General features: G+C 43.0%; 1 protein-coding gene and 1 non-coding gene across 4 annotated transcripts in view; one reads left to right on the top strand and one right to left on the bottom strand.

The window, feature by feature from the left end:
* The window catches only part of TMEM241 (transmembrane protein 241), a 115,283-nt gene that overhangs the window by 14,772 nt on the left and 73,629 nt on the right, over window positions 1–26,882 (bottom strand). Inside the window, exon 14 of one of the 3 annotated variants that reach the window (XM_036009211.1) lies at window positions 21,382–21,686. The exons of the other annotated variants lie outside the window; for them this stretch is intronic. Coding sequence (XP_035865104.1) covers window positions 21,642–21,686 — 45 coding nt within the window. The 3' untranslated portion in view covers window positions 21,382–21,641. Of the gene's footprint in view, window positions 1–21,381; window positions 21,687–26,882 lie in introns of those variants that run through there. 3 annotated transcript variants of the gene reach the window in all.
* Window positions 22,118–22,222, top strand: LOC114507121. Its single transcript, XR_003685399.1, has one exon. It is a non-coding gene; the product is annotated as a U6 spliceosomal RNA (small nuclear RNA).

The raw sequence follows: 26,882 nt of genomic DNA, 5'->3' as shown, positions 1-26,882 counted from the left end.
AAACTTCATCTGCTGTGAGACAGACAGCTGGCCTGCTTGTACCTATTGACTGCACCTTTTGCCAAGAAAAACACATCTTAAAATTTTCAGACCAGCCCTTACTTGAAAATAAGGTTGGTTTAGTAGTCACACTGGTGCCTTTGCCATCTGTTGCTTCCTGGAAATGTTTGTATAGTCTCCTGACTTTCTCCCGGGCCACCGTTTCAAACTTTTCTAAATTTTTCTCCCTCAATGAGCAAATGTTCTGCTGTCTGATTCACTGAAACTTCACAAATAGGCTTGTCTTATTTCCATAGAGAATGTATAGTGAATTTGCACAGTCCAGCTCCTGTGGAGTTAGATGGGCCATCTAGTAATCTATTTCAGCAAGAACTCATAGTTTCTTAGGCTTCTCTACTGTATTTTCATTACCAGCCTGAGCAGTCAGCTTTTTGGAGTCTCTCTCTCTCTCATACACACACACACACACGCACACACACACACACAAAGTCGTCCAAGCTCTACCACATAAGAGTGAGCAGCAGCCAACAACATCTCGCTGAGGGGCAGCTGGTCGGCCAACTTACCCACTTAGTAACTTGTACTCACACCCACTCACTGTATGAGAGGTTCAAATTCATGCCTCAGAAAAGTGACAGATTTCTATGAGCCATGGCTGGCTGTCAGGGTTGCTCAAGAGAACTCCAAGGTGAGAATGATAAACCTGCACATGCCAAGAGCCCACTCCACTTCTAATTCCACTGAGGAGCAAACAAAAGCCAGGGGAGGCTGAGTGTGAAAGTCTGGGTACAGAATGTCTCACACACAGTCACCTAAGGGTGGAGCCTGAGAGGTGGAAGGGACTCCCTACGCTCAGAGGTGGGGAAACTGCAACCCAGAGATGGTGTGTGATTTGCTCCAGCGGCCTGGCTCCTTCATGCAGTGAGCAGCAGGACCAACGCCCCGACTCTGAGGTCAGCCTTCTCTGGAAGCCAGAAACTCACGGGTCTGCTGAGCTGCATGCAGATTTTTGGTGGGGAAAAGAATTCACTGTAAACAGGGACTCAAATGGGTATTTGTAACCCCATGTTCATAGCAGCAATACACTATCCAAAATGTGGAGTAACCCAAGAATCCATCAAAGGATGAATGGACAAGCAAAATGTGAAGTATATGCACAATAGAATATTATTCAGCCTTAAAAAGGAAGGATATTCTGCAATATGTTCAATAAATGAACTTTGAGGATATTATGCTGAGTGAGTTAAGCCAGACACAGGACAAATACTACATGATTCCACCCACATGAGATCCCAAGAGCAGTCAAACTCAGAGATAGTAGAATAGAGGTTGCCAGGGTTGGGAGGAAGGGGGAGTTAGTTGTAATGGGTGCAGAGTTTCAGGTGGGATGATGGATGTTCATTTCTGGAGATGGATGTCAGTAAAAGCATGAACTTTCTTTTTAAACCTTTTAAAATCTGTTCATGAAAAAACTCCACCGAGTTACTCTTAGAATTTGACATTCAAGAGACACAAAAGTAGCAGCCATTACTACAAATTGTTCTTGTTTACATAAAGCATTTTTTTTAAATACAAACTTTTCTCCAAAGAAGAAAGAGCTTTGCGGTTTGAGGAATGTCTCCTTCGCACACGCAGATCTGAATAACAAACAACAGGACCTTCCACGGGTGAGGGTGCCAGCAACGCAGAACAAAATACATTGTGTCTGCAGTGGGGCTTTGAACCTCCTGGCTTTGTCAACGGATGTCACAACCTCTGTGTTATTTAAACAGAGTTTGGTATTTAAAGCAGGTCGGGTTTGTTTTTTAAACATTCATTTCAATCCTAAAACAAATTTTCTGTTTGTTTAAAAGAAATACAGGGGAGTGGATGTTAATGGGAACCTGCCAGATAGTTGTGTCTTTGGGGGAGAATCAGAGATTCTGGCCTGTTATTTGGTGCTAAGCTTTTTGTTTGTTGTTTTAAATACATATGAATTTCTTTAAAAAGTGACTGCAGCATGCATAGCAGGCCCTTCACTGTAACTGCCTCAGTCAGAGGCAGTGCCTTCCCTGCCTAGACCGGCTGAAATGTTTCAAACACAGTTTCATACCATCGTCTTGCTTTTGCTCAGCAAGTTCTCTCTGCCTGGAATAATTTCACAGACCTCCCCAGGTAATTCCTACTCACCTTTTGAAAATCCTTTTCTAGAAAACTTTTCCTGAACCTGGCCTACCCACACATCGAGGGGATCAGGCACTTCTGGGGCCTCCCATAACTACCTGCCATTGCACATGCCAACTACTGACCTATGTGGCCCCTGCCCCCCGCCCCGCTCAGGGTGCGCCCTATCTGTCTCTGTGTGTTTGGGGCCAGGGTGCGCCCTATCTGTCTCTGTGTGTTTGGGGCACGTACCATGTACAAGTGCCTGATGGTTGCATAACCCCAAGGGTCACAGTATCGTTTATTTTAAAATTCCTTTCCATGTATTAGGGATGCTTGGAGCCTAGATCTGAGAACTATGGGGACACTCCCTTTGCCCCTAATCTCTGCTTTTTTGACCATCACCTCCATGAGGCTAGAAAGAGCTCCACAGAGAAGATGGAGATGAGCTTTCTGGTTCCTAGTCCAAAAATGCCAGGGAAGATTCTGATTGGCTCCTGGATCAGCTGATCGTGGCCTGGGAGGCAGAGTCATGTAAGAACATGGAAACTCACCCTTCAACTTCATAGTTGGAATGGAGAAGGGAACATTTCCCTGGAGCAAGGCAGGGAAAGTGCTGGGCAGACAGGACAAGAGATGTCTTCTATTCCATTGCCATAAACATCACCTGGGAGCTTGTAGGAAATGCAGAACCTCGGGCCCCACCGCAGTCCTGCTGGAACAGATCCCCAGGTGACATGCACACATTAAAATGTGAGGAGTTCCGCTCTACGCCCTCCAGAGCCAATGCTGTCTCCCCACCTGCTCTGTCCAGCTGGCATTGCCTCATCTTCTGGGAAGGGCAGACTCTGGCTTTCTCACGGGCTGCAGAGCCGGAGGCGAGTGTCAGACTGTCCTGGAGTCTGTCTGTGTCGCAGAGTCACATATGAATGTTACTAACCCAGCCTTCCTTTTGGGTTAAAGAGTAAATCTAATAAAAATTTAGGAGCAGGCTCTCTTCCCCCCCCCACCCCAGAATCTAAGGAACTATTCCAAGTCCACCAGAAAGAAACCACAGCTCAGGCTAAGAACTCTATTAAGCATTTAGAAAATACTCAAAGAACCCTCATTACCAATTCTATGATTTATTAACATAACCAGTGTAATTATTAATTGGAGACAGCTCACGTTAAACTCTGGGTATGGTTGCCTGGTGTGGTTGGTATCACCTCATTGAAATACACAGCTAGCTATCAATTCTGTCAGGTATCAGGAAAACAACACTTACTATAAACTCAATGGGACTGAGAACACAGAGAAACAGAAAGAGATGAGGGTCATGTAACAGAAGGATACGTTTCAAACCTACAGAAAACTTAGATGACTTTTTTTCAATTACGTTTACTTAGATGACTTTTCAACAAACTCTGACATTTTACAGAAGAAGAAACAAGAGAACAATGTTAGAAGAAGTGTGACATGAATATCTGGTTCGTGAAAAGTGAGGGAGGGAAGTAACCAACATTTGGAGAGGGCCTAAGAGGTCTATGGCCAACCCCTGGCTCTGCAGCGTCACAGGTATCGTATGCGCTCAGGTGCACACAGAGGGGGCTCGGCCCTGTTTTCCCGATGAGGACACTGAAGCTCCCAAAGGTTAAAAAACCTTCTCAAAGCAGTCACAACAAGGGAAGAGTTGGGGCTAACACTCAGGGTGATTCTCCTTTTCCAACTCAAAACTACCCTTGTGGGTAGCTTTGCTTAATCCTGGTGATTTCACCTTGAATTCAGTAGTTCTCAAACTTGTGTGCACATCAAAATACCCTAAAATATTCTGGAAAAAAAACAAACTACTGTTCCATATCAATCAAACTGGCATATCTTATAATGAAGCCTAGGTATTGGCATTTTAAAAAAAAGATCCCCTATTAATAATTCTTACAATAAACAAGGGTGGAGTCCATGATTACTGATGTATTATTAGTCTGAGCAGAAGTGTCCATCAAACTGCCAAACATTCTTAATAGGACAGAGCCTGGTTACAAAGGCATCATCATTACTGTCACCTTTATCACCACTCTCATCATGGGTCTCATTTGCTGCACCTGTAACATTCCCAGCGGCAGTGTAGGAGGGCTCCAATTTCCTCACACCCTTGTTCTTATCTGTCATTTTCATTATCACCATCCTAGTGGGTGTGAAGCAGTGTCTCGTTGTGGTTTTGATTCACATTTCCCTGATGAGAACATCATTTCACAAGCATACTGGTCATTTATTTATCTTCTTGGGAAAATTGTCTATACAGATCCTTTGTCCATTTTTCAATCAAGTTATCTATTTTTTTACTATTGAATTTAAGAGTTCTTTATAGATTCTAGATACAAGTCCCTTATCAGGTATATGAGGGGGCACCAAAAAACCAGAATTTATTTATAAAAAGTTGTGTATTTATTCATACATGTTTAAAGTTCAATCACCTTCACAGTACTCTCCATCTGATGCAATAGTCCTATTGAGACTTTTTCCCACCGTTCAAAATAGTTTGAACTCTTAGATTTTGATGGCTTTTAGTGTTTCTGATTTCTTTTGTTTTACAAAACAAAAAACATTGGCAAAATGTTTCCCTTTGAGGACTTTTTTCATACAGGGAAACAAAAAAAGTTGCTCAGGGCAAGACTGGGTGAATAGGAAGGGGGTCATGCCATTTTTGGTCCAAAAACTAAAGACCACTCAGTGCAGTGTGGGCAGTTGTGCTCATAAATCACCCATCACAGAATGGGCAAACACTTTTGAATCTTCAAAAAAACTTCACTGAAGCCAAACACAGCCTCTCACAACAACGCCAGCTAGTATGCTGATCCAGATGAGTCTCTAAAACACTAACCTCATGGGGGAGGCCCCCCAGAGGATCTCAGTGTTTTTGGATCCCCCCTCATATGATTTGTCTGTAAGTTGTCTTTTCATTTTCTTAATGGTGTCCTTTGCAGCACAAATGGTTTTAATTTTGATGAAGTCCAATTTATCTATTTTCTTCTTTTGTTGCTTGCATTTTTTTGTGTTAAGATCACATTCTGAGTACAAAGGAATTGTCTATCGCTATTCCATCCAACCCCATAACTAACATTATACAGGTATTATACATTTATATCCTGGTTTCCTTTTTATACAGTCATTCATTCATTCTACCTTTAAATGTTTATTTTCTATTTTAAAACATTACCCAAATTATGCACTGCATTATTTGATTTATAATGAGTTTCTAATGTGATTTTAGGAAAGACACCAATATCGTGCATGCTATGTGACATGAATCTGAGGTTTTGTGATTCAACAGATATCCGGAGATTAAGAGATCTAATAGGCATACACAGAAGACCCTCAGATAACATCATTTCATTCTACATTGTTATAATGTTGATGAGAAAAAAATTGACTCCCAGCTGTAGCCACCGCCTGTGGAGTTTTCATATTCTCCCCATGTATATATAGGTTTTCTCTGGGTACTCTGGTTTTCTCTTACACCCCAAAGATGTGCACTTCAGGTGTACACGCATGTCTAATCGTTTCAGTATGAGTGAAATGTGGTGTGGGTGTGAGTGTACCCGGAGATGGAATGGCATCCTGTCCAGGGTTGGTTCTTGCCTTGTGCCCTGAACTGCAATAAGCAGGTTGGAAAATAATGGTCTTACTTGCTTTTATTAATCTTTCTTGAATGTATATATAGCTCCTATTTACTTATTTATTTATTTTATTATCTTCCTCGTGGCATTAGATATCACCTTTATTGTACTACAGAAAAAAAATGGAAAAAAACATAAGATTTTAAAACCATTTATCTTATTTTATTTTTTATTCCCACCCAAAGAATTTTTTCCCATTGTTTTTAGAGAGAAAGGGATGGAGAGAAACATCAATGTGTGAGAGAAACATTGATTGGTTGCCTCCTGTACACACCTGGAGTGGGGACCACACATGCCCAGACTGAAGATTGCATGCACCTGGACTGGGGATTGAACCCTCAGCCTACATATGTGCTCTGACTAGGAATTGAACCTTTGGTTATAGGATTGCTCCTACCAACTGAGCCACATCAGCCAGGGAGAAGCCATTTTTTGTGTGTGAAATGGTTATTAACAAGTATAGATAAGCTTACGATTCCAATTAAAATTTAGTTCACAATTATTTCAATGTTTAATATTAGTAGTGTTTGGGGTCTTTATTTAGAAGTTTGCTGATGTTTGGTGACCAAGAATATGCTGTAGGAACTTAACTCTTGTATACATCAATTAGTCTGAGGTAAAAACTGGTTTCATTATATGTCATTTCACTTAAAGTTGCAGTTTCCAAGAATCTATTGACAATGTTAAGTGAGGATTTACTGTATATTTAATGAAAAAATCTAGAAAAGTGTATGTACTAATTCTTCCAATAGACTCATAGTAATTTTGAAGAGACTGGTGACCAGTTTTTAAATGAAGGAACAGAGGAATAAAGTGTTTAGGTTATCTAATCTTTCCCCCAAATTTTAGCACTTTAAAGATGTCATTCCATTGTTTATTGGTACTCATAGTTTCACCTGAAATGTCAGTTGTATTTTAAATTTAAGGTAATTTTTTCTGTGGTTGATTTGAAGACTTTATCTTTGGTTTTCAATAGTTTGACTGGGCTCTGACTTGGAGTGTTTAGGCATGGTTTTATTTATGTTTTTTTGTTTGTTTGTTTGTTTGTGGGTTGATGTCTTTCAGCAGATTTGGAAAATCCTCAGCCATTCTCCCTTCAAATATTGATTCTCCTCAATTTCTCTATTTAGCTTTTAGAACCTCAATTACACATATATTAGACTTTTTAAAACTATTTTCCACATGTCTCTTATGCTTTGTTTTCTTATTTCCATTATTTTTCCCTTTTCATGCCTCACCAATCCAGCTACACAGTGTCCAGGCTGTTCTTAGATGCATCTAATAAGTTATTAATTTCAGATATATTTTTCAGTTCAATAATAACTATTTGATTTTTTATAGATTCCAATTTTTCACTGAAATTCTCCCATGATTTAATATTTTTTCCTCTGCTTTTTAAAACATATTATTCATAGTCATTTTTAAGTTACTGCTGGAATTAATATCTGGATCATTTACAATTCTGTTGCTATTATTTTTTCCACTTAGTCATATTTTCCTGACTCTCCACATTTCTATAAATTTGATTATATGCTGGACATTGTGTATAAGAAAACTGTAGAGGCTCCAGCTGATAGTTTCAGCCAGAAGTGTTGCCCCTTTCCTCTAATAGGATGATGGGCTCAATCTAGTCAGTGATTGGATGAACCACAGATGGGCTGCAGCTTTGGTAAGACTCAGTCCTTCTGTATTTACCTTGTCCTTCAGTATGACACTCAAAGACTTGTGTTTAAAACCTTGCTGGATCTTTATGTCCTCATCCCAGAAAGCTCTACCTTTCAGAAGTTTTTATCTTAGCTTTTCAGCCTCCCATCCCACAGAGGTTCAAAATCTGGCATTTGTACATGTGCTTAGAAGATAAAATCCCAGCCCCCTCTTTATAGCAAGATTTTATCTCCTAAGCACCTCAAGGAGGTAAGAGTTTTCATGTCTCCTTTCTGGGCTGGCCTGTAGCCTCCTGAACTGCCCCCAAGGACTCAGCAAATGTCTCATGGAAAAATTGCATTTGCCTTTGGGACTCCTCTAGTTTCCAATCTATCAAACCAGTTCCACATAACTGCCAAAAGCTCTGGTAGTCTCTTTTTCCTGCAGAATATTTCCTCTTCTTGAACCAAGCCAAATCTTTAGCCCATACCCAGTACCAACAAATACCCTCCCCTTTTTCTACCCCCATGGAAAAAAATAGCTTGTGTTACTCAGTATACCTAGTAAGGGTTCTTCTTTTTCTAGAAATTTACTTAATTTAGTTCTCACTACTGTCACAGATCTCCAGTTTCTTTTAAAATGATTTCTGAAATTCTTCCCACCCCATTGTTTTAGTTAAATGTTGGTCTGTCATAACATATAATATTCTACTCTGAAATAAAATGTTTCCCTTCAACATGTACATGAAAAAGTAAGACCCAGAGAGGTGGTTTAAGCCACCGTTTTTCAATCAGCGTTGGCCATCCACTATTTCCCTACAGCCTCCTTGCATGTCATACTGAGGCAAGGAAGGAGCCTTTACTACATTTGTTCTGTACATCTCCCTGGTTAGTGACAATCTTGTTAACTTATCATTACAATTTTAATTAGCTTTGTTTTTTATTTTTGTCTGGGACTTTATATATAACAGCCTGGAGCAACAGGACTTTTTGATGGGTACAGTCCCTTTCTCTTCAGACCGAGTCTCTGATATGATGCACCTGAGGGTGATTACTAAGGTAGGCTGGAGGTGAGGAGAACATTCAGTTTCTTCCTATTCTCTCTGCCTACAGGGAGGGAAACTCTTCTGCCTTCTATCCTTTCTCTCTCTTCCAAGTTCATTCAATGGAAAGAGTTATTCCTCTACCTGTATGTTTACTGAGGCTCATTACACTAGTTAATGGGACTCTAGTGCTTTAAAAGCAAGAACCAGACTCCACATGCTTTCTTTTTTCTCTTGTATCCATGAAATAAAATTATCTTCTGTCTCTGTCTCCACCTGTTGGAGGTGGAAGTGGAGGATGGGGAGGAAGCCATACCTCCTATAAAAGAAAAAAGCTTTTAAATCTCTAAACCAAGGTTGAGTTATTCAACTCAACTTTTTTCCCACTTGCATATGATTCCTTGTCCATATGTTCTCTTAGTCTATATCCAAAGAAGGAAGAAAGAGTGGGTAGTAGAGTTCAAGTACCAAAACTCTGAACACTTTAACACATACTATGTTCTGACTTTTCCTACCATCTGACACTGGCCCTTTGGTTATAACTTCAGAATTCTATGAACCTTTAGAACTTTCTTTTTTCTCTTGGACTTGCGATTTTTCTGGAACAGTTGTATAGAAGGTGTTAGCTGTTTCCTGAGCTGGGTGTTAGGCTTTTCTCAGTACTACTCACATTTCTCAAAAGGCCACAGCAATATCACGTTTGCCAAAGTGATATTTTCCGGTACCTTTGGAAGGTTTCTTCCTTTTATCTCTCCTTGGGTATACCACTTCAGCTCATCCTAAAATACCTGACTTGGGTGGATTTTGTTTATTTGCTATTTTCTTTAAATAAAGAGGTTATAAACTTGCCAAGTATTACATCTTTGCCAAGTAGTATAAACAGCCAACTAATGTAGACAGCTATTCAACTGCAGAAGACAAATGGGAAACTTGGCACCATTCTATTTTCCCCTCTAACTCAATTCATTGACAGCCTGGTGTGGAGTCAATAGATTCTTCATTCTAGTACTTTTCACTTTCTCAGCTTTCTGGGTTTCATTTTATTCAGTAAATGTACTGATCCACTGTCAAATTTATTCTGAGAATGATGAGTTTCTGCCAGTTATTTTTTAAACTTTTGTCCTGCTAATTAAAATGTTGTATCAGTCTTCTAAGTTAAGCAGTACTCTTTCTGGAAAGGAAGGGCATGTGGCTAAGGTATTTTTATTTTCTAAGTTGTTTTGATTCACTTAGAGGGTAGATCTAATCTCTGTAGCTTATTTTTAGAAATGAAATGAATTTAAGCTCAAAGGAGCTTTAAATAAAAGCACCACAATTATACTTACTCCAAGGCTGTGAGGATTTTTTCATCTCTTTTTGATATAACAATAACTTCAATTTTTGTTATACTTAGCAATAATAGAGGTGAAAGAATACATTTGCCATAAGATATACATAAAACCTTGAAATGTTCAAACATAGGAAATGTGGTGCTACCTGCAACCAGCCTCCTTCCTTATTCCCAAGAATTCCTGAATTAGTATCAGTTGGGAGAAGTGAGCTCATGATGTCAAGGGCAGTGTCCTGGCTCTGGCTCTGGTCACACTCAGTTTAACATGACCAGAGAGAGAGAACTCCTTAGAAATGTGCAAAGCTTGCACAAGTCTCACTCCACCAGCTTAGTTCCACTTAATGGCTTACACAAACCATGAAGATTTTCTGAAACTTGTCACTCAACTTGGCACTCACTGCAAAATGTCAGTAAGTCACCTGTGAACTCTTCTGCTATGGACTGAATTGTTTCTCCTCCCCCTCCCCAACTCATATGTTGAGACCCTCACCTCCAGTGTGGTGGGCCTTTGGAAATTAATAGGGTTAAATGAGATCATGAGGATGGGATTAGTGTCCCTGTAAGAAGAGATCAGAATGGTAGGTGTGCATTCGTGCTTGCACTCAAGCGCTCTCTCTCTCTCTCTTTCTCACTCCCCCCAGCCCCCGCACCATGTGAGAACATAGCTAGAGGGCAGCCATCTGCAAACCAAGGGAAGAGTCCTCACCAGACACTGACTCTGCTGGCACCTTGATCTTGGATGGCCCAGACTCTGAAACTGTGAGAAATAAATGTCTGTTGTTTAAGCCACCCAGTGTGTGGTATTTTGTTTAAGCAGTCTGAGCTAAGACATTATTCCTTGCTCTTTTGGAGAGTTTTAAAAAATGAAAGTTAAAAAAAAGCAATGAGTAACTGTTTCAGAAGTGAAACTGACTTGGAAGTAAAAAAGGATAAGGGCCTTGAGTTATTGCTGTAATGACGGTGAGGCCAAATTATGCTCACTGAATACCACACTAGGCACCAGAGAGGCAAAAATGAAAGGCAAGAACCTGGCCTCCCAGCACCCCTATGCTAGCTCAGCCAATTCTAGAGGTCACTAAGCTAATAATTTTAGTGTAATATGCTAAGTGCTAAGAGATGGGTATACTCTGAATGTTATGGGAAGAAGGCCCACAGAGAGATGGTGCCTGTGCTAATCTTGAAGGACAAATAAAAATCACCCAGTGAGGAATGGTGGAAAGGGCTTTCTACATTGAAGGAACAACATTAATAAGCTCAGCAATCTCTAAACCGTTGAGTATTAATGAAGCATGAAGGGTAAAGCAAGTGGTGGCCACCATTAAAGCAGAAGGAAACCTAATGAGAGAAAAAGAATCAATAGCTGGTGGGGGGCCAGGGACAACCCTTTCCTAGCAAGTTACTGAAAAAGTCTTATGGAGAATCCTACTTACTTCAAGACAGATAGGCAGCTAGTCCCAGGACAACTGGGCTTGTAGTTTACCAGCACACCAGAGGTAATGCTTGACTTGACCTTCAAAAGAGCTTAACCCAATCTCGTGCACACCTGTTCTCATGCCATGGCTGTGGGCCAGCACTCAGAGCCCTGGGTGTCCCTCGCTGTGTTACAAACTCAGAGAGTAACTTCAGGCAGGCCAAGGCCCTCTCTGGATTTCTATTTTTTCCTCTATTAGACAAACGAATCATCTATAAAATATTTCTCAGGGATTGAATTGTTTTCTCTCACAAAATATTTTTTTGAAGGTTACAGGGGCAATTTTATTCATTACCTGACTTGTTCCAGTAAGAATTTTCAAGCTTAAAAACATAGTTGTTACAATGAAAAGATGCTCAAAGTCACTGATCATCAGAGAAATGCAAATTAACACCACAACGAGATATCACCTCATATTTGTCAGGATGGCTGCCATCAATAAATCCACAAACAACAAGTGTTGGAAAGTACGTGGAGAAAAGGAAACCTTTGTGCACTGTTGGGGGAATGAAGATTGAAAAGAGTATGGAGGGTCCTCAAAAAATTAAACAGGGCACTGACTTACAAGCCAGTGATTCCACTTCTGAGTGTATCCAAAGAAACCCAAAACACTAATTCAAAAGAATGTGTGCACCCCTATGTTCACTGCAGTGTTATTAACAATAGCCAAAAGTGGAAACAACCCAAGTAGTCATCAAAAGACAAGTGGATAAAAAAGCTGTGATATATATTTGGCCTGTCCAGAAGGTATCCAGCCATGTAATATAAAAAATAGAGACATTTATTGAAGAAGATACAAGAAACACTGTACATAGGACAATGACACCTCAGTCACCTTCAAAGTAGGCACCTTGGGACCTCACACAGTTCTCCCATTTGTCATCAGCTGCCCCGTCATATTTTCCTGAATCTCACTGATGGTCTGAAATCTCTTCCCTTTCAAAGGTGATTTTAGTTTGGGGAAAAGCCAGAAGATGAGGGCACCAAATCTGGGCTCTAGGGGATCTGAGTCCCCTGGGTAATTTGATGTTTTGCCAAAAAACTCTGCACGAGACATGATGCATGAGCAGGTGTGCTGTCGTAATGAAGCTGCCAATCACCAGTTGCCCATAGCTGTGGCCTTCTGAATCATTAATGCAGATTCGTTGCTCTACTCACTCAATCATTTTGAATGTGACAGCCACATAGTACACATGCTCAGTCAATGGCATCTACTGCCCCCACTGACTAGTAATAGTAAAGTCATCATTGTTCATGCATACACATTCCAGTCCACTCTCCTTGGCTGCGATGTAAACTATTCTCGTTATATTAACAATGGTTGGACTTTTTCTGGGCAGACATCATATGTATATAAATAACTTGGCCATAAAAAAGAATGAAAGCTTACCATTTGCTTGATGGACTCAGAGAGTATTATGTTAAGTGAAATAAGTCAGAGAAAGACAAATACCATATGATTTCACTTATGTGTAGATTCAAAGGAAAAAAACAAAATTGAAACAGACTCATAGAGAACAGACTGATGGTTGCCAGAGGTGAGGGTGGTTGTGAGACTGGATGAAAAAGGAAGGTATTGAGAAGTACAGATTGATAGTTACAAAATAGTTGCAGAAATGTAAAGTACAGCATAGGGAATATAGTCAGTAATATTGCTATCACTATGTATGGTGCCAAGTGGGTACTGGAAATACCAGGAAGAACACTTTGTAAGGTATCTGATTGTCTAACCAGTATGCTGTACACCTGAAACTAATAAAAAATAATACTGAATGTAAACTGTAAATTACATAGACAGTCATTACAGACAAAAATACAGAGTCCAGCACAAATAACGCCCTTTGTTATTACAAAATCATAAGCATGTAATTCTGCAACATAATAATATCACGCTCAAGCACACCATATGACATTTTAGGTGAAATGTTCAAATTGCTGTCCATCTTATGCAAGACATTCATATACCCTACCAACCACACTCAAGCAAGCCTTACTTCTGCCAGACCCTGTATATCAATTAGAAGTAGATAAGAAAGATGAAGGAAAGGGGAAAACAAGGATAGGGAGGCAGATATGAGGCTATGACCCCACATCCATGCCAGGGATGTCTGCCTACAAGGCGGGGAGAGGGCACAAATTTGGCTGCACACTTTCCAGCAGCCAAAGCCAGGAAGGTACATGATTGGTCACGTACTGGGTGTCCCTAAGAGAACCTGCAAGCATGTCATCTTGTCTCTATTCAATTTATAGGGTGTACCCCTTAGAAAATATAGGAAGCTAAATATAGAGAAATCTGAACCATGGTCTTTGCCTGGCTTCCATGACAGGAACCAGAAAGCCAAAGCGCAGGGTGCAGCCCACCCCTTCTCAGTTGCAGCCAGAAGCCCATCAAACACCTCCCTCCATCAGGAAGACAGTGCTCATCAGTGGCAGCTTTTCACTAAAGAAACGGTAAAATGTGTGGTCCAAAGCACATGCAAAGATTCTGAAGGCAATGAGCATGCACATTTCGGAATTCCCTGGCAGTACCCCAAAGAAGCTGGTTTATTCATTACACAGTAAGAATCTGCTGGTCACCGTCTTGTGCCACAGTGGCAGCAATACCCCTGGGGGGCCCTGCCACATTTCACCAGGTCATCTCCTAAGCATCTACTCCACGTGACAAGACTCAGACTCTGGTCTCCAACAGAGAAAAACCGACATTCAAAACTGCTCTGGACTGCCCTTGGGACCGCTCTCAGCACTTCAAACAACGCTACCACCATGCCAGCCCTCTCTCTGGTGGTGTCAGAGGTCACATCCCTTCATACTCAGGAGGTCACCTGACCCGGAACCCTGTTCTCTCTCCCCTAATGAGACCCACCCCATATTATTTCTATCTTCTTTCTTTCAGATATAGGTGTCTAGAAGTCAGTCAACTCTTTATGGCTCAAAACCCTCACACCCAGGTTTAAGGTCTGTATAAGCAAAAGTATAACTATTTCCATGACATTTCGGGGGTACAGTGCAGTCTATCTTATTTTATTTTTCAAATTTCACTTTAAAATAGGTAGTATAATTATGGTTCTGAAACCACGAACCATAAAACTATTCAGTGAAGCACCTTCCTGACCCCCAGTCCCCACCTGCTCAGTTCTGACTTCCCGCAAGGGCTAGCACGCTTCTCACAGATTAAAGTTTCTTTATGCTTATGTAAGTAAATATGAATACAGATTCTGTTTTTCTTCCCACTAGAGCTAGCATATTACATACAGTTTCAGTCTTTGCATTTTTCACTTAGTGATATGTCTTGGAGCTCTTTCCCTGACTGTACATAGAAAGCATCATTGATTTTTTTTTTCAGTATTCCGTTGACCAGATGGCCCCCAGTTCCTGCTGGTGAACACTGGGATTATTCTGTCTTCTCTCCTATAAATAGTGTTGTTTAACAACACTACACATATGCCATTTGGGGCTGGTGGGAACACATGTAAATGGTACACTCTCACAAGTGGAAGTGCTGGGGAAAGGGCAAACACACATGTGAGCCTAGTCAGTCCTGCCAAGCAGCCCCCATTGGACTGAGCCAACTGGCATTTCTACTAGTGAGGGGCAGAGTGCCAGCTCTCTCCACAGCTTTGTTAGCCAAATTTTTTTGTTTATTTTTTTACCCTCACCCAAGGACATTTTTTCATTGCTTTGAGAGAGAGAGAGAAACATCAATCAGTTGCCTATCACACACACCCTGACCAGGAATCGAACCCTTAACCCAGGCACACACCCTGACCAGGAATGAACCTGCAACCCTTCAGTGAATGGGACAACCCATTGAAGGGCCCAAATTTGGTTTTTTAAACTTGGAATTACCCCTCCAGACAGAGGCCCAGCCAGTGGAAATGCAGCCAGGCTAGAGGTGGCAGGGGAGTGGTACCATGGCTGGGTGCTGGCCACGGGGGCCCAAACTGCAAAAGCAGAAACAATGAAAGGCACCAGTGGGCCCTGGGGCAGGCTCTCCCATGCACAGACTCATGGCTATGGGTGCCTTGACACTTAAGGACATACCTGTAAGCACCATGGGGTCAGGGCTGTGGCCATCTGAATCACCCCTGAGTCCCCAGTGCCCAGCAGGGCCCAGAGCCTACAAGTGCTCAGTACATGTCTGCTGAATGAATGGGTCCCAGCAGAGAGGCCAGGAGCTCCTCCTTCTCATCCACCAAAAGGCACGGGCCTGGGCTAAGAACAGAACATGTGAGGTGCAGAGACAGGGCTCCTCCCTGAGGTTCCAAGCAACGTACTCCCAAGATGCACAGAGGGAGGATTTTACTGATGGATTTCATTTGGGATGTGTGTGACTTTACCTCTTCTCTCACGTGAAAAGGTTGTCACCAAGAGAAAGCAGTTGGGGAAGAGGGTGTTCGTGCATCTGTTCCAATGAAGACACCACAAAGCCCCTGTCACACTGACCTCCAGGTTCACTCAGATGTTCAGTCTTCTCCTTTTCAGTTTCAGCCAAGAAATGTCACCTCTGCAACTAGTTAAATGGGAAGATATAAACGGGTAGCTAGCCTTCATGCTGATTTCCCCAGGTGAGGGACTGAGCAAAGGACTACTAGGATCTGGAAAGAGCAGGGCCACCACCTGTCATCTGCCGACCTTCTCAGAATGTAAGGCTGGGTCAGCCTGTGGCATCCAGGAACCCAGATTACATATACAACAAGCCTCATGTGTAACTGTAGGACTTCTGAGCCACATCACCAAAAGAATGCACTGAATTAACTCCGGTTTGCTCAGGATCTTGGCCAAGAGCTCCTGTTAACTGCGTGCAAATCCGTGGCCTGCCCCTCAGCTGCCCCCTGAACCTGCCACGGCCCTCCGGGACTTCGTGGTGTGTTTATGAAGTTGGGGGAATGTGATCTGCCCTACAACCAGGATCTCAGCTGCTAGAATGTGCATACTGTCGTTGTTCTGCAGCTGCCAAAGGGAAGACACGGTCTTTTCTGCAAACTGACCACCGGAGGCCTCTGAGTTCACCACAAAGGCGACGACTGTGTGAGGCTTGGGAAGGGGGGCTGTCGGGGGAGCAAGGGGGCTGCTGAAAATGAACTCCTGGGCAGCCCAGGCAAGGAGACAGGGAAGGGCAGGAGAGGCCTCGCTACAGAGCCAGCTTCTTTCAACCTTCTTCCCTTTATCAAGGCCTGCCACTCGTCAGCCACTGCGCTACATGCCCGTGCCTCTGACAGGCCTGGTGCTCTGCACTCACAGGTCTCAGGCCTCTATCCGGCCGAAAGGCTCTGTACTGGGCAGCTGTATGTCATCCACCTCTCTGGGCCTCAGTTTCCTCACCCACCCCAAGTAGGGGGAAATAGCCCCAACCTTGTTACATAAAAACCGACAGGTAGAGGATGATCCTATTTCCGTAAAAACAGACAAACAAACCCATTTACATGTATACAGAGAAAAGTCCCAAAGAATACCTCAAAACATCCACAGTGGTAGGATCACCTAAGCTTTTTCTTTTCATTTAACTTAGCTTTCTAATTTTTCTATAGTAAGCCTTTTGAAATGTTTTAAGTGAAAGGAATTAGACTAGTGATTTCTAAGGCTTTTTTCTGGGGGATCAAAATTTAAGTCATAGATCAAAATTAAAGTTACAAATTAAGAAAAGAGTCATTTGCTTCAATAATGGAGAACACACCCTATGGTTAAACACCTACAGGAAAATTCAATACCTACCCAAGGAACCACGCCATTCACATTCCCACAGCCAGCCGGCCCAGCTGCTCTGACGGTGGTCCTAAGTCACTCCTGACAGCGTGGTTCTGCTCTGCCCAGGCGGCAGGGTGAGCTCCTTTCCTTTCATCTGTTTCACGTTGGTCTCCGCCAGCCTCCCAGTTTCCCGGAGGTGTTTTCTATACTGTGCGGTTACTCATTAAGGAAAATTGTAACAACAACATGTGGGGGGAGTCCCTGGGGATAACACAGACCATCACACTCAGCCTCTAAGTGTCACCCACATGACAAAGGAGACCCTCCACCTCTGAGCCTTTCCAAGAAGACCCACTGGGAGGGGCACCTCCTACAGTCAAGACCAGGCTTCAAGTCCGAGCTCCTTTGTTCTGGCTTAGACCATCACGTAACATCTTTGCTTCCTCTTGTCTAAAGAGGTAAGAGAAGCACGTAGTTTGGGCCACACAAGATCATGCTAAGAATTAAATAAGAAATGGTCTAAGCACCAACCACCCAGATCCTCACATTGGGAATGCACCATGTTACCTGTGACCACTGTTCATAATTTTATTATTTCAGGTATTCAATAAGTATTAAGTAGATCTGAATCTAAAATCTGACTGGTTAATGAGCTGCTGCCTATGGAGCTAAAATCATATATGTTTTGCCAATAGCACAAGAGAGGAGGGCAGGGTTTCTGTCTGCCAGGAATCAGGAAGGCACCCTCATGCTGCACAAGGCTGGCCAAGGACGCCCCTCACCCTCTCTCTGCGGCAGGAGCAAATGGCCTGACCATCGAGTGCGCGTTAGTCTGCAGGCCTTCCAGCGGTGGTCACCACCCCTAGCGCCTCGGGCATCTGACCTGTTCCTCCACCTCCACATAAAGCTTCTCCTCTCCTCACCACCACTGCAGCCACAGTGCATGTTAATATGCACATGCATCCAAACACACTGGGACTAAGGGAGCCCCAACTTGGTAAGCATGTTCTAAACATGACCGACTGCCAGCTCCAAAACCATAAGGCCAAGGCAGCCTGAGAGGCGGGAGGGAGGTGAACCCACGTGGCAAGCCTGAGAGCGCCCCCCAGGGAGGCTGCTTGACCGGGCTCAGCAGGAGGGCCCAGCAGTGAGCAGAGTGTTCATTTGTTCAAACCGCAAGGCCGGGGAGCATGGCGGCTCTGCCCTTTTCCTTAATTAGTTCATCCCAAAAGGGAAAAGTATACCTGACAGGGCATGGGCCTCACCTGTGGAGCATAAGCGCAACAGTAAATACCTCTGCAATGCTACCAGGAAGCCTGAGCTCACTGTCTTTACCTTGTCACTGAGCTGAGTATTTACTGGAAACCCTCTCCAACCACGACATTCAACAGAACTGGTGGCCACTGCCCAGACGAGCAAGACACCAGCTGGTGGGTTCTTTCCTTCCCGTAGTGAGTGCAACCCCAGACCATCTGCAGTACATGACAATGTCAAAGCCAGAGGTAGGTTGGGGGCTGATGGAGAAGCTGCTGTGCCCAACACCTGGGCCTTCCCAGTGCTGACAGGAGAGGAGGTTCAGCACTGTGGGCTGTGCTTTCTGAGGACGGTGCCATTCCAGCACCAACATCGTATTTTTGAAATTGAAATAAAACATAATAAAGTGCACAAAGGGCCTGAATCTTAAGTGCACAGCTAATTGAATGTTTACATCTGTAAACAGCCATGTTACCATCATTAGACAGACATGGTACCTTCCAGTGTCTCACAGGGCTCCTGTCACACTACTTCCCAATCAGCACTCCCCCAGCCCGAACCACCCGCGTGGCTGCCTGCTCTTTCCTACTCCCGTGCAGTGTTCTATAGTACTACGGAGAGATCGCCGTTTATTTCTCCTGGACTGCTGTATGGACTATTTCTTCTGGTTTGAGGCTGCTATGAATAAGACTACCATGGATATTCTTGAACATGTCTTTTTAAAAAACAAGTCTCACTGTTTTTTCAAATGCACATAAGGCAGCAGTAGTTTTTAGTGTATTCAAAAGTCAGGCAACCCTCACCTGTATCTAACTCCATCACAGTAAACACGCCCTGTGGTGGATGCACGTCTCCGTTTCTCTGGGGCACGCACCAGGGGTGGGACTGCTCGGTCACAACACAGACCCCATTGAGCTGTAGTGTTTCTAAACCGGGAATGTCATTCCACGTGTTCACCAACACTTGGTACTGCCAGTCTCTCATGTTTTAGCCATTGGATCCACACCAGATTTAATGCCCTTTCTGTCTCAGTTCCCATTGTTTTACCACCAACCTCGTCCATACTGAAAACTGCGCTTCCCTACTGAAGACTTAGCCGGCAACCTTTAGGGTTGATGCTTCTGTCACCCCCTTTATCTGAAAGTGAAGTGCTCCTGTGAAATCTTTGAAAGGCCAAAATGGCATAAAGTGAACAGCGCCCCCACTTTCTGAAAGTTTGCCACTTAGCTTTTACAAAAGACCTACATTCATATGGTAACAGCTTTTTCCATAAAAGTGAAAATCCTCTTCTGAAGAGAAAATCTCCTGACATGGAGGTAAAGAAAAATGGTGGGCATTTTATCTATCAAATGTTGCCTGATCACCAACCATATTATGGTCCTAACATAACGACATACCCAGAAGTTTATGCAGAGATCACACGAAGCCCCAAACAGGGAATAATGGCTTAAAATGAGGCAGGAAAGAAATGAGGTGAATTCTTCTGGGAGACCAGTGCACCTGTGGGCCAGCTTCCCCGTGCACCCCGCCCCCTCAGAAGTCACAGGACAAGACCACACGTGGAAATGTAGCCAAGGACAGCCTGTTCCCCATAAAACCTCCTGCCCCAGCACCCTCCAGAAAAGCACATAAACAATCAAATAAAGTTGTGAACGCAAATTACCAGCTAACTGCAGTTACACGGTGTCAGGCAATGCACTGTTGACTATAAAAGGGTTTTTTTTGTCATATATTTGACCAATTGATGGCGGCTATTCTGGAGTCATACAGACTCGCACAACCTGCTTGTATTTAACCATCTGGCCTTATAGTCAGACGCAGTCCACTAGTATAGGAACAAAAACATCAGAAAACTTAACCTGAAGAATGACTGGGTCAGTTCAAAAAGCTGATGCAGAGTCAAGAGAGGGGAAACCAGTTTGGACTACCTTTTGTAAGAGAGAAATGTTGAACAGTCAAAAATGAGCAAATTACTACTTCCACTCCAGGTACACTTCAGAGGATGAAACAGGAGAACAGTGTGGGGCGGGGGCCTGTGGGAAACCAGGCCACCAGGATCACAGTTTCATACCAAGTAAGTATCTACTAAGTCTTTCAGGTCCACATGTCGTTTTTTCTAATTATGTGTCAAAAGCTAGCGTCCAAGTAATAAACATCTTCTCTTCAGATTCCCCGGTTACTGTCCCGTTTTATTAGCTTTGCCTATGGCAGCTCATTCTCTCCCGACACAGGCACGCAGTTCCGCCCATGGCGCACCCTCTGCTTTGGGCATGTACAGGACCCGAAGAGCTATTTGCTGGCTAGCTGGTGTCTGGCCACACCTTGAAGAACTTAGTTCTAGGGTCTTTATAAGGAAAAGTGGTCTCAAACAGTAAAGAAGAAGGGCATAGTTGAGGGCAGTTGAAGGTCCTTCATGAGATACATGCAGAATTCCACCTTTCTCAATTAAAAAAAAAATTATTTTCATCCGAGGACATTTTTTCACTGATTTTAGAGAGAAGCATCAATTGGTTCCCTTTGATACACATGCACCAGGACCAGGCATCAAACCCACAGCCCAGGTATGTGCCCTGACCAGGAATCGAACCCCAACTTTTGGTTAAGAGACAACGCTCCAAGCAACTGAGCCGTGCCAGTCAGGGCCCAACTTTCTCAATTTCTGATATGGGGGCACAAACCTGCCAAGGTATATAAAATAAGATCAGCGTATTTAAACATTCACTCAACACTCCCTTATTCAATACTATCCTCCAGTAAACTGAGTACACATCAATTCATCCCCGAAAGGAGACCTTCTAAAACTTTTCCAATTAAACTTTACGTTGCAAAAACCACTTTAATTTTAGGTACTTTAAATTATCTTGGATAATAATAGTGCCCATAAAAAACCTTGCAGTCAGGAAATTTACAGAAATTCCAAGTATTTCCTCAAAAAGTAAACTAAAGCAAATTCATTCAGGTCAAAAGTTGTGAAACCCAGAATTGTTATCATATTTCTTGCAGCACAGAACATTGTGATGATCAATGGCACTAAAAATAGCCCAGAAAAAAAATTAAGAGTTCATAATCAGAAACAAGAAAAACAACCTATCCAAAATAGCAAGATGTCTATTAACATCACTCACTTCCCCATGAATTATTTTGACAATAGGAAATGGAATTTAATTTTTTTCTTTAATCCAAAACTGTATTTCCCTTCTCATGTGCCCTCTGGGAAAATCTTGTTCACAAACGAATAATTCCCAGATAACTAACTTCTGTGCTGTTTCCATACGGCTCAACCACAACAGCGCTGCTCCCTGACTTGCCGCCTCCCGTTCTGCTGCTTCCACAGCGATGTCACGGAAAGATGGCGGTGTGCTGTCATTGCTGCCCAGCCTGTGACTGCAAAGGAAATTATGCTGCTGCCTCTAGTTTTTAATTTTCCATGAAAAATTGTTCTCCTTGCCACAGCTGCTTAGACTGTGAAAAAGAAAAATGATTTAATTAGGAAGCAGCCATAATTAGATTTTTTAAGCATACTCTTTCAACATAAAAGTTACATCACAGCATGGCTTCACTGGGTTTAATAATTTACTTTCCTCAGACCATTCCAGGACACATGAAGGTGCTGAGTGACAACTGAAGGAAGAAAATAAAGAAAATACTAAACTGCTACACGGAGAGTTATATCTTCAAATGAGTTTTTAAATGTAACAGGAGGAAGGGGTGAGGAGTCTTATGCAGCTGAGAAAATGAGAAGAAATATGAACAGTGAACTAAAGAGGAGTAGTCTTCTCTTTTTTGATTAACTTTTACTATCCAGAAAAAGAGCAAGTTTCTCCACACCCAACAAATGGTGACAATGATGATGAGAATGATGATGATGAAGGTAATAAAGGAAAGGAAGTCTAGTGCTCACCTGGGCAGCACAAACACTAAAACTAGAACGATACTGAGAAGATTAGCATGGCCCTGGAAAGGATGACTCATAAATTTGTGAAGTGTTCCACTTGTTTTTGTAACCACGTAGGGTACAGGTGGCAAACACAAGGCCCACAGGCCAAATCGGACCTCCACCTTGTTTTATCCAGCCTGGCACCTTGTTTCTACCTGGTGGCAGTGCTGAGCTCCTTGCCCCTAGTTAAGGAGTATTACACTTATACAGCCCTAAAATGACATTTGGCCCTTTGAAGGCAACCGGGAGGCTGATGTGACCCACGGTGAAAATGAGTTTGACACCCCTGATGAAAGGTGATGGATGTTAACTAAACTTATTGTGGTGATCATTTCACAATGTCCACAAATATCAAATCATCATGTTATACACTTTAAACTCATATGATGTTCTATATCAATTACATCTCAATAAATCGAGACAAAAATAATAGTAGTAAGAGTAGGAAGTAGAAGGGGAAGAGAACTAATACTCTGTTTAGCACAGGCATGGCCTAGTGAGAGCGAGATGTAATGGGCATTGTAACGACACTGGCAGGGTTTTTCAATAGCCTTTTTTGTGTGGGGTGGGGAGGAAGGCAAGGGTGTGAGTGCCACACATGATCAAGTGCCAGGAATTGAACCTACAAGAAGTCTAATTCCACAACCTGATATATCTGTTTACTTGTCATCTCCTCAGAAGTTCCAGGTATGATTCCGTGTTATATGCTTTAGAACTTCCCTACAAATGTATCTAAAACAATCAGTGGAAAGTGAGAAATTACGTTATTTGGAAATCATGGAATCTGTGATTCCACATTAAGAAAGAAGAAACTAAGCTGCTGTTTCTTTTTCTTTCTGTCGTTTAATTATACCAAGAGTTTTACCAATGGTCTTGGAGACATTTAAAAATTCCAAATATTAAACTCTAACTGACAGTGGTTTTATAAGTTCATCCTATACTTGAACATGTTTAATTTTATCTTGTAAACTAACAGAGCCAAGAGTCCTTCGTAGTTCAATATCTTGGCAAAAGCTCCAGAGAAATGTCAACATGTTCTGAAAAAAAGGAAGACATTAGGCCATGCTCCAAAGACCCGGCACAACAGCCTGAGGGATGGGCAGTCAAAACTCAGAAAAATCCCTGTCCAGCTAGGAGTTCTTCACAAGGATAAATCAAACAGATGTTGAAACTTACCAGCAGAATCTTCTCAACTTTTTTAAGAGACACTCACTCCTATACGGGAAATACAGTGCAGTACAGCAGACATGTTACTACACAAGGAGGTGTTGTTATGGAGATGGTTTTAAAGGCTCCCAGGCAATCCCAGTGTGTAATTAAGGCCAGTGATGGCAGAACAGCCAGCAGGGTAGTCTCCATGGAAACCATCAAACATACTTTTTCACAGGCACAGCAACTGTTCTGAATCAATGGCTCTTTATATAGGTTTAAAAACATTGTGAATGGTGCATCAATTGCCTCTTTTGTTAGACAATGTCTGGTTAAAAGACCTGTGAGAGACCCTGTTCTCTTGCATGCTGGACTCGGAGCACTGTCTAAAGTGGGCAGTCCACCACTAATTCACCACCTAGAACCAGTAAATACAAAAGGTAAATTCAGACTCAGGAAATCACTGGTTAATTTGGTGAAAGAATTAAACTAGTGGTTGACACTGCCAAGCAGGGCCTACCAACTGCCAGCACTCACTATTCAAAAGCTGTCTAAATATTATTCAACACTCTCAGTAAGACAGACATTATTATTATATGTGTGTACAGATGAGAAAATAAAGTATACACTAAAGAGTGGCTGACTCAGGATTTTAAGTTACATCAAAATCACACGAGGGCAGACTGCTCTGTGCTCGTCCAGCACTTCCTCCCGCCCCAGCTGCTTTCGCACACATTATCCCGTATGTGCTGTTTCTGTCTTCATGCATTATGGAGTCCAAGTTCTAGAATATTCTGATTTTGTAATACTCTACATCTTGCTCCTGTTCTCCTCACTCCACTTCTGCACCCACCATACTCTCCAGGTTTGAAGACTCACAAGGCACCAAGTCTCAGAAGGCTTCTCCATCTTCCACCTGGACTGTGAGAGCTGCAGTCTCTCCTAGGCATCATTCCGTAAGCATGAATTTTGACTGTCCCTGTTCTAAGTAAAGACAGGGGCACATTTGGTAATAGGGATGGAAGAAGGTCTGATTGCTGAATGGTTTCCTACTTTATTCCATGGTTCTATTAAACACTTAAATCTGGTAAATGCTTTGATAAGCAGGCACTGGTAATTCATGATATGGCTCCTAGCAGATCATCATTATATAAAATCCTGCAATTGACTATAAATGCCATCAGCATTTAGTATTAAATATCAGACACAGCCATGGCTGGTGCAGCCCAGTTGGTTGGGCACATGCCTGGTTTGCAGGTTCCATCCCGTGGGGCACGTGCAGAAGGCAACTGATCGATGTTTCCCTCTCACATCAATGTTTCTTGCCCTCTCTTTGTCCCTCCCTTACACTCTCTCTAAAATACAAAATAAAATAGATTTTAAAATCAGATACAGATGACACTGTTGGGCTCATTAGAATCCTTCTAGCCCAGACTCCTTGCTTCATGGATGGAACAACCGAGGACTAGACGGCTTCAGCCCACCAAAGACAAACCATGCGTGCTCTCTCTGTTCCTTTTCCCCGAAATCCCAGTCTCCTGCCCTGCGCCTCATGGAGATGCCTCCCTCCTGTCTATCACTGCCTTTCTCAGGAAAAAGGCTTTCCGTTTTCTCTAAAACTAGCTACCCACACTCCTTCCACCTCCCACTGAAACGTGTTCTCCCAATTTCCCCTCATTCTCTAACATCTTTAAATATTTCTGCCCATGGGGGTCTTCTTTTCTAATTTCAAGCATGCCAAGTCCTCTGTTCCTAGAAGAGACACCATCTTCACTAGATCCGGCTATCCCCCTGCCCATCACCAATCACAATCTTCTAGCCACTTCTTACGTGTCCTTCAGTATTTATGATCCATCTTCTGCCCCACCCACACCCCTACTCTCTTACTAAAAGTAGTTCCTCAAAGACTAGCAATGTCCTTGCTCTAGTCGTTTCTCATTCTGGATCTCTCTAACCTCATAGTGGCATTTTGCTTTTTCTCCTTAAAATTCTCCCTGAGACTCCACACTGAACTTACCTGGTCCCCGCTTCTACCTCTTGGCTATTCCTTCTCTTTCTTGTTCATTATTGGTCACCAGCGAAGTCCTAGGCCCCCACCCTGCTCTCCCGAAATCCTTTCACTCTCCCAGTGAGCTCGTTTATTTATTTATTTTATGATTTCAATCTGTCTCTCTCTAGGTGAAGAACATGCAAGTCCTGAGTTCTCGCCTACATTTTACCCCACATTTCCAACACAGCACGGCTCCATTTAGATGTTTTTCACCATGCACATTTGTCAGAAATGGATTGCACCAGCTTTCCTCCCCAAAGATGTTCTTTCACAATCACCCCCATTTCTGTCTGAAACGCTCGCCATGCATTTCCCAGGGCTCTGGCTGCAAACCCTGGAGCCATGCATGATCCCTGCCCATCACTCCCTGTATGCGAACTATCATTACCTATCATTACCCATCCCCTGCTCTAAAGTGTCCTGGAACGATGAGTCTATCTAGTTCTTGTATCACATCAATTATGGGATAAATTCTGTAATTAAAATGTATTTTCCTTCAAATTGTTAGACTGACAATTTGAAGGAAAATTTGACCTTTTATCTTTATCCTTGCCATCACTACCTTGGTTCACCTCCCTCCCAGATGCTTGGAACTCATTTCCATTTGTTTTAAGTGCAATCACATATCACCCTGCTTGAAGCATTACCTTCAGCCAGTCTCCTTCAGAGGGTCACAGTGGTCTCTGTGGCATGGCTCACAGGGCTTCCCGTAATCTGACTATGAGCCCAGTTTGTCCTGTATTCCCCTCCTCTGTATGGCTCCCCACCTGCACATCCTGACTCAGGGCCCCTGTCCCCTTTCCTCTCTCCCACCTTTCCCAGGCAACCAGCACTGACTGGGGCCAGTCCAGTCACTCTGCGGCTTCAATTCCCTTCACCTGGCTCTGGAAGCAGTGATGCCTGGCTCAGCAATGGTCTCACCTTGTCATGCTGACCTCCTCTGGATCGTAAGACACCTTACGCAAACATTTCACCTACCCAGTACATCCCCCCCCACCCCACAACGTTCAGATACTCCAAAGTTTCCAAAGTTTTCTCTAATAGATGTTGACTGATGGGTAGAACCTTGTCCAAAAAGGCCATTCAAAGACATTTCCACAGAAACAGGGTAAATCGAGTATACCTTAAAATCCCACCGAATGCACAGCTGTCTCAGGCAGGCCATCCACCATGGCAGTGTCAGAGAAGGGCCTGGGAAAGGGGGCAAGTGAGGCACGCAGGGTGCAACGTTTGAGGTGGCACTCATTCACTCTCAGCAGACCCCGAGAATCATACCGCACGCAGACGTCCAACTGCTCAGCCCAGGGAGCGACAGCCACCCTGGTCCTGGCCTTGAAAGATGAAACTCCAACAATCAAAAAACAAACTAAACCTAATCAAGAGACACGTCCTAGGCAAGCTACCAAGAATTATTTTCCCAGGGTCATACAAAGAACAGGCTAAGAGTTGGTTTTCTGGTCTGCCATGGCCCTCGGGATATGAAATGGTGGCAGCAGCTATGGCATTAGCTTAAAGGAAGAAA

This window comes from Phyllostomus discolor, chromosome 9, assembly GCF_004126475.2.
Source record: "Phyllostomus discolor isolate MPI-MPIP mPhyDis1 chromosome 9, mPhyDis1.pri.v3, whole genome shotgun sequence".
Lineage (NCBI taxonomy): Eukaryota > Metazoa > Chordata > Mammalia > Chiroptera > Phyllostomidae > Phyllostomus > Phyllostomus discolor.
Note: the sequence above shows the minus strand (reverse complement) of the source record. Positions and strands in the feature narration are given on the sequence as shown.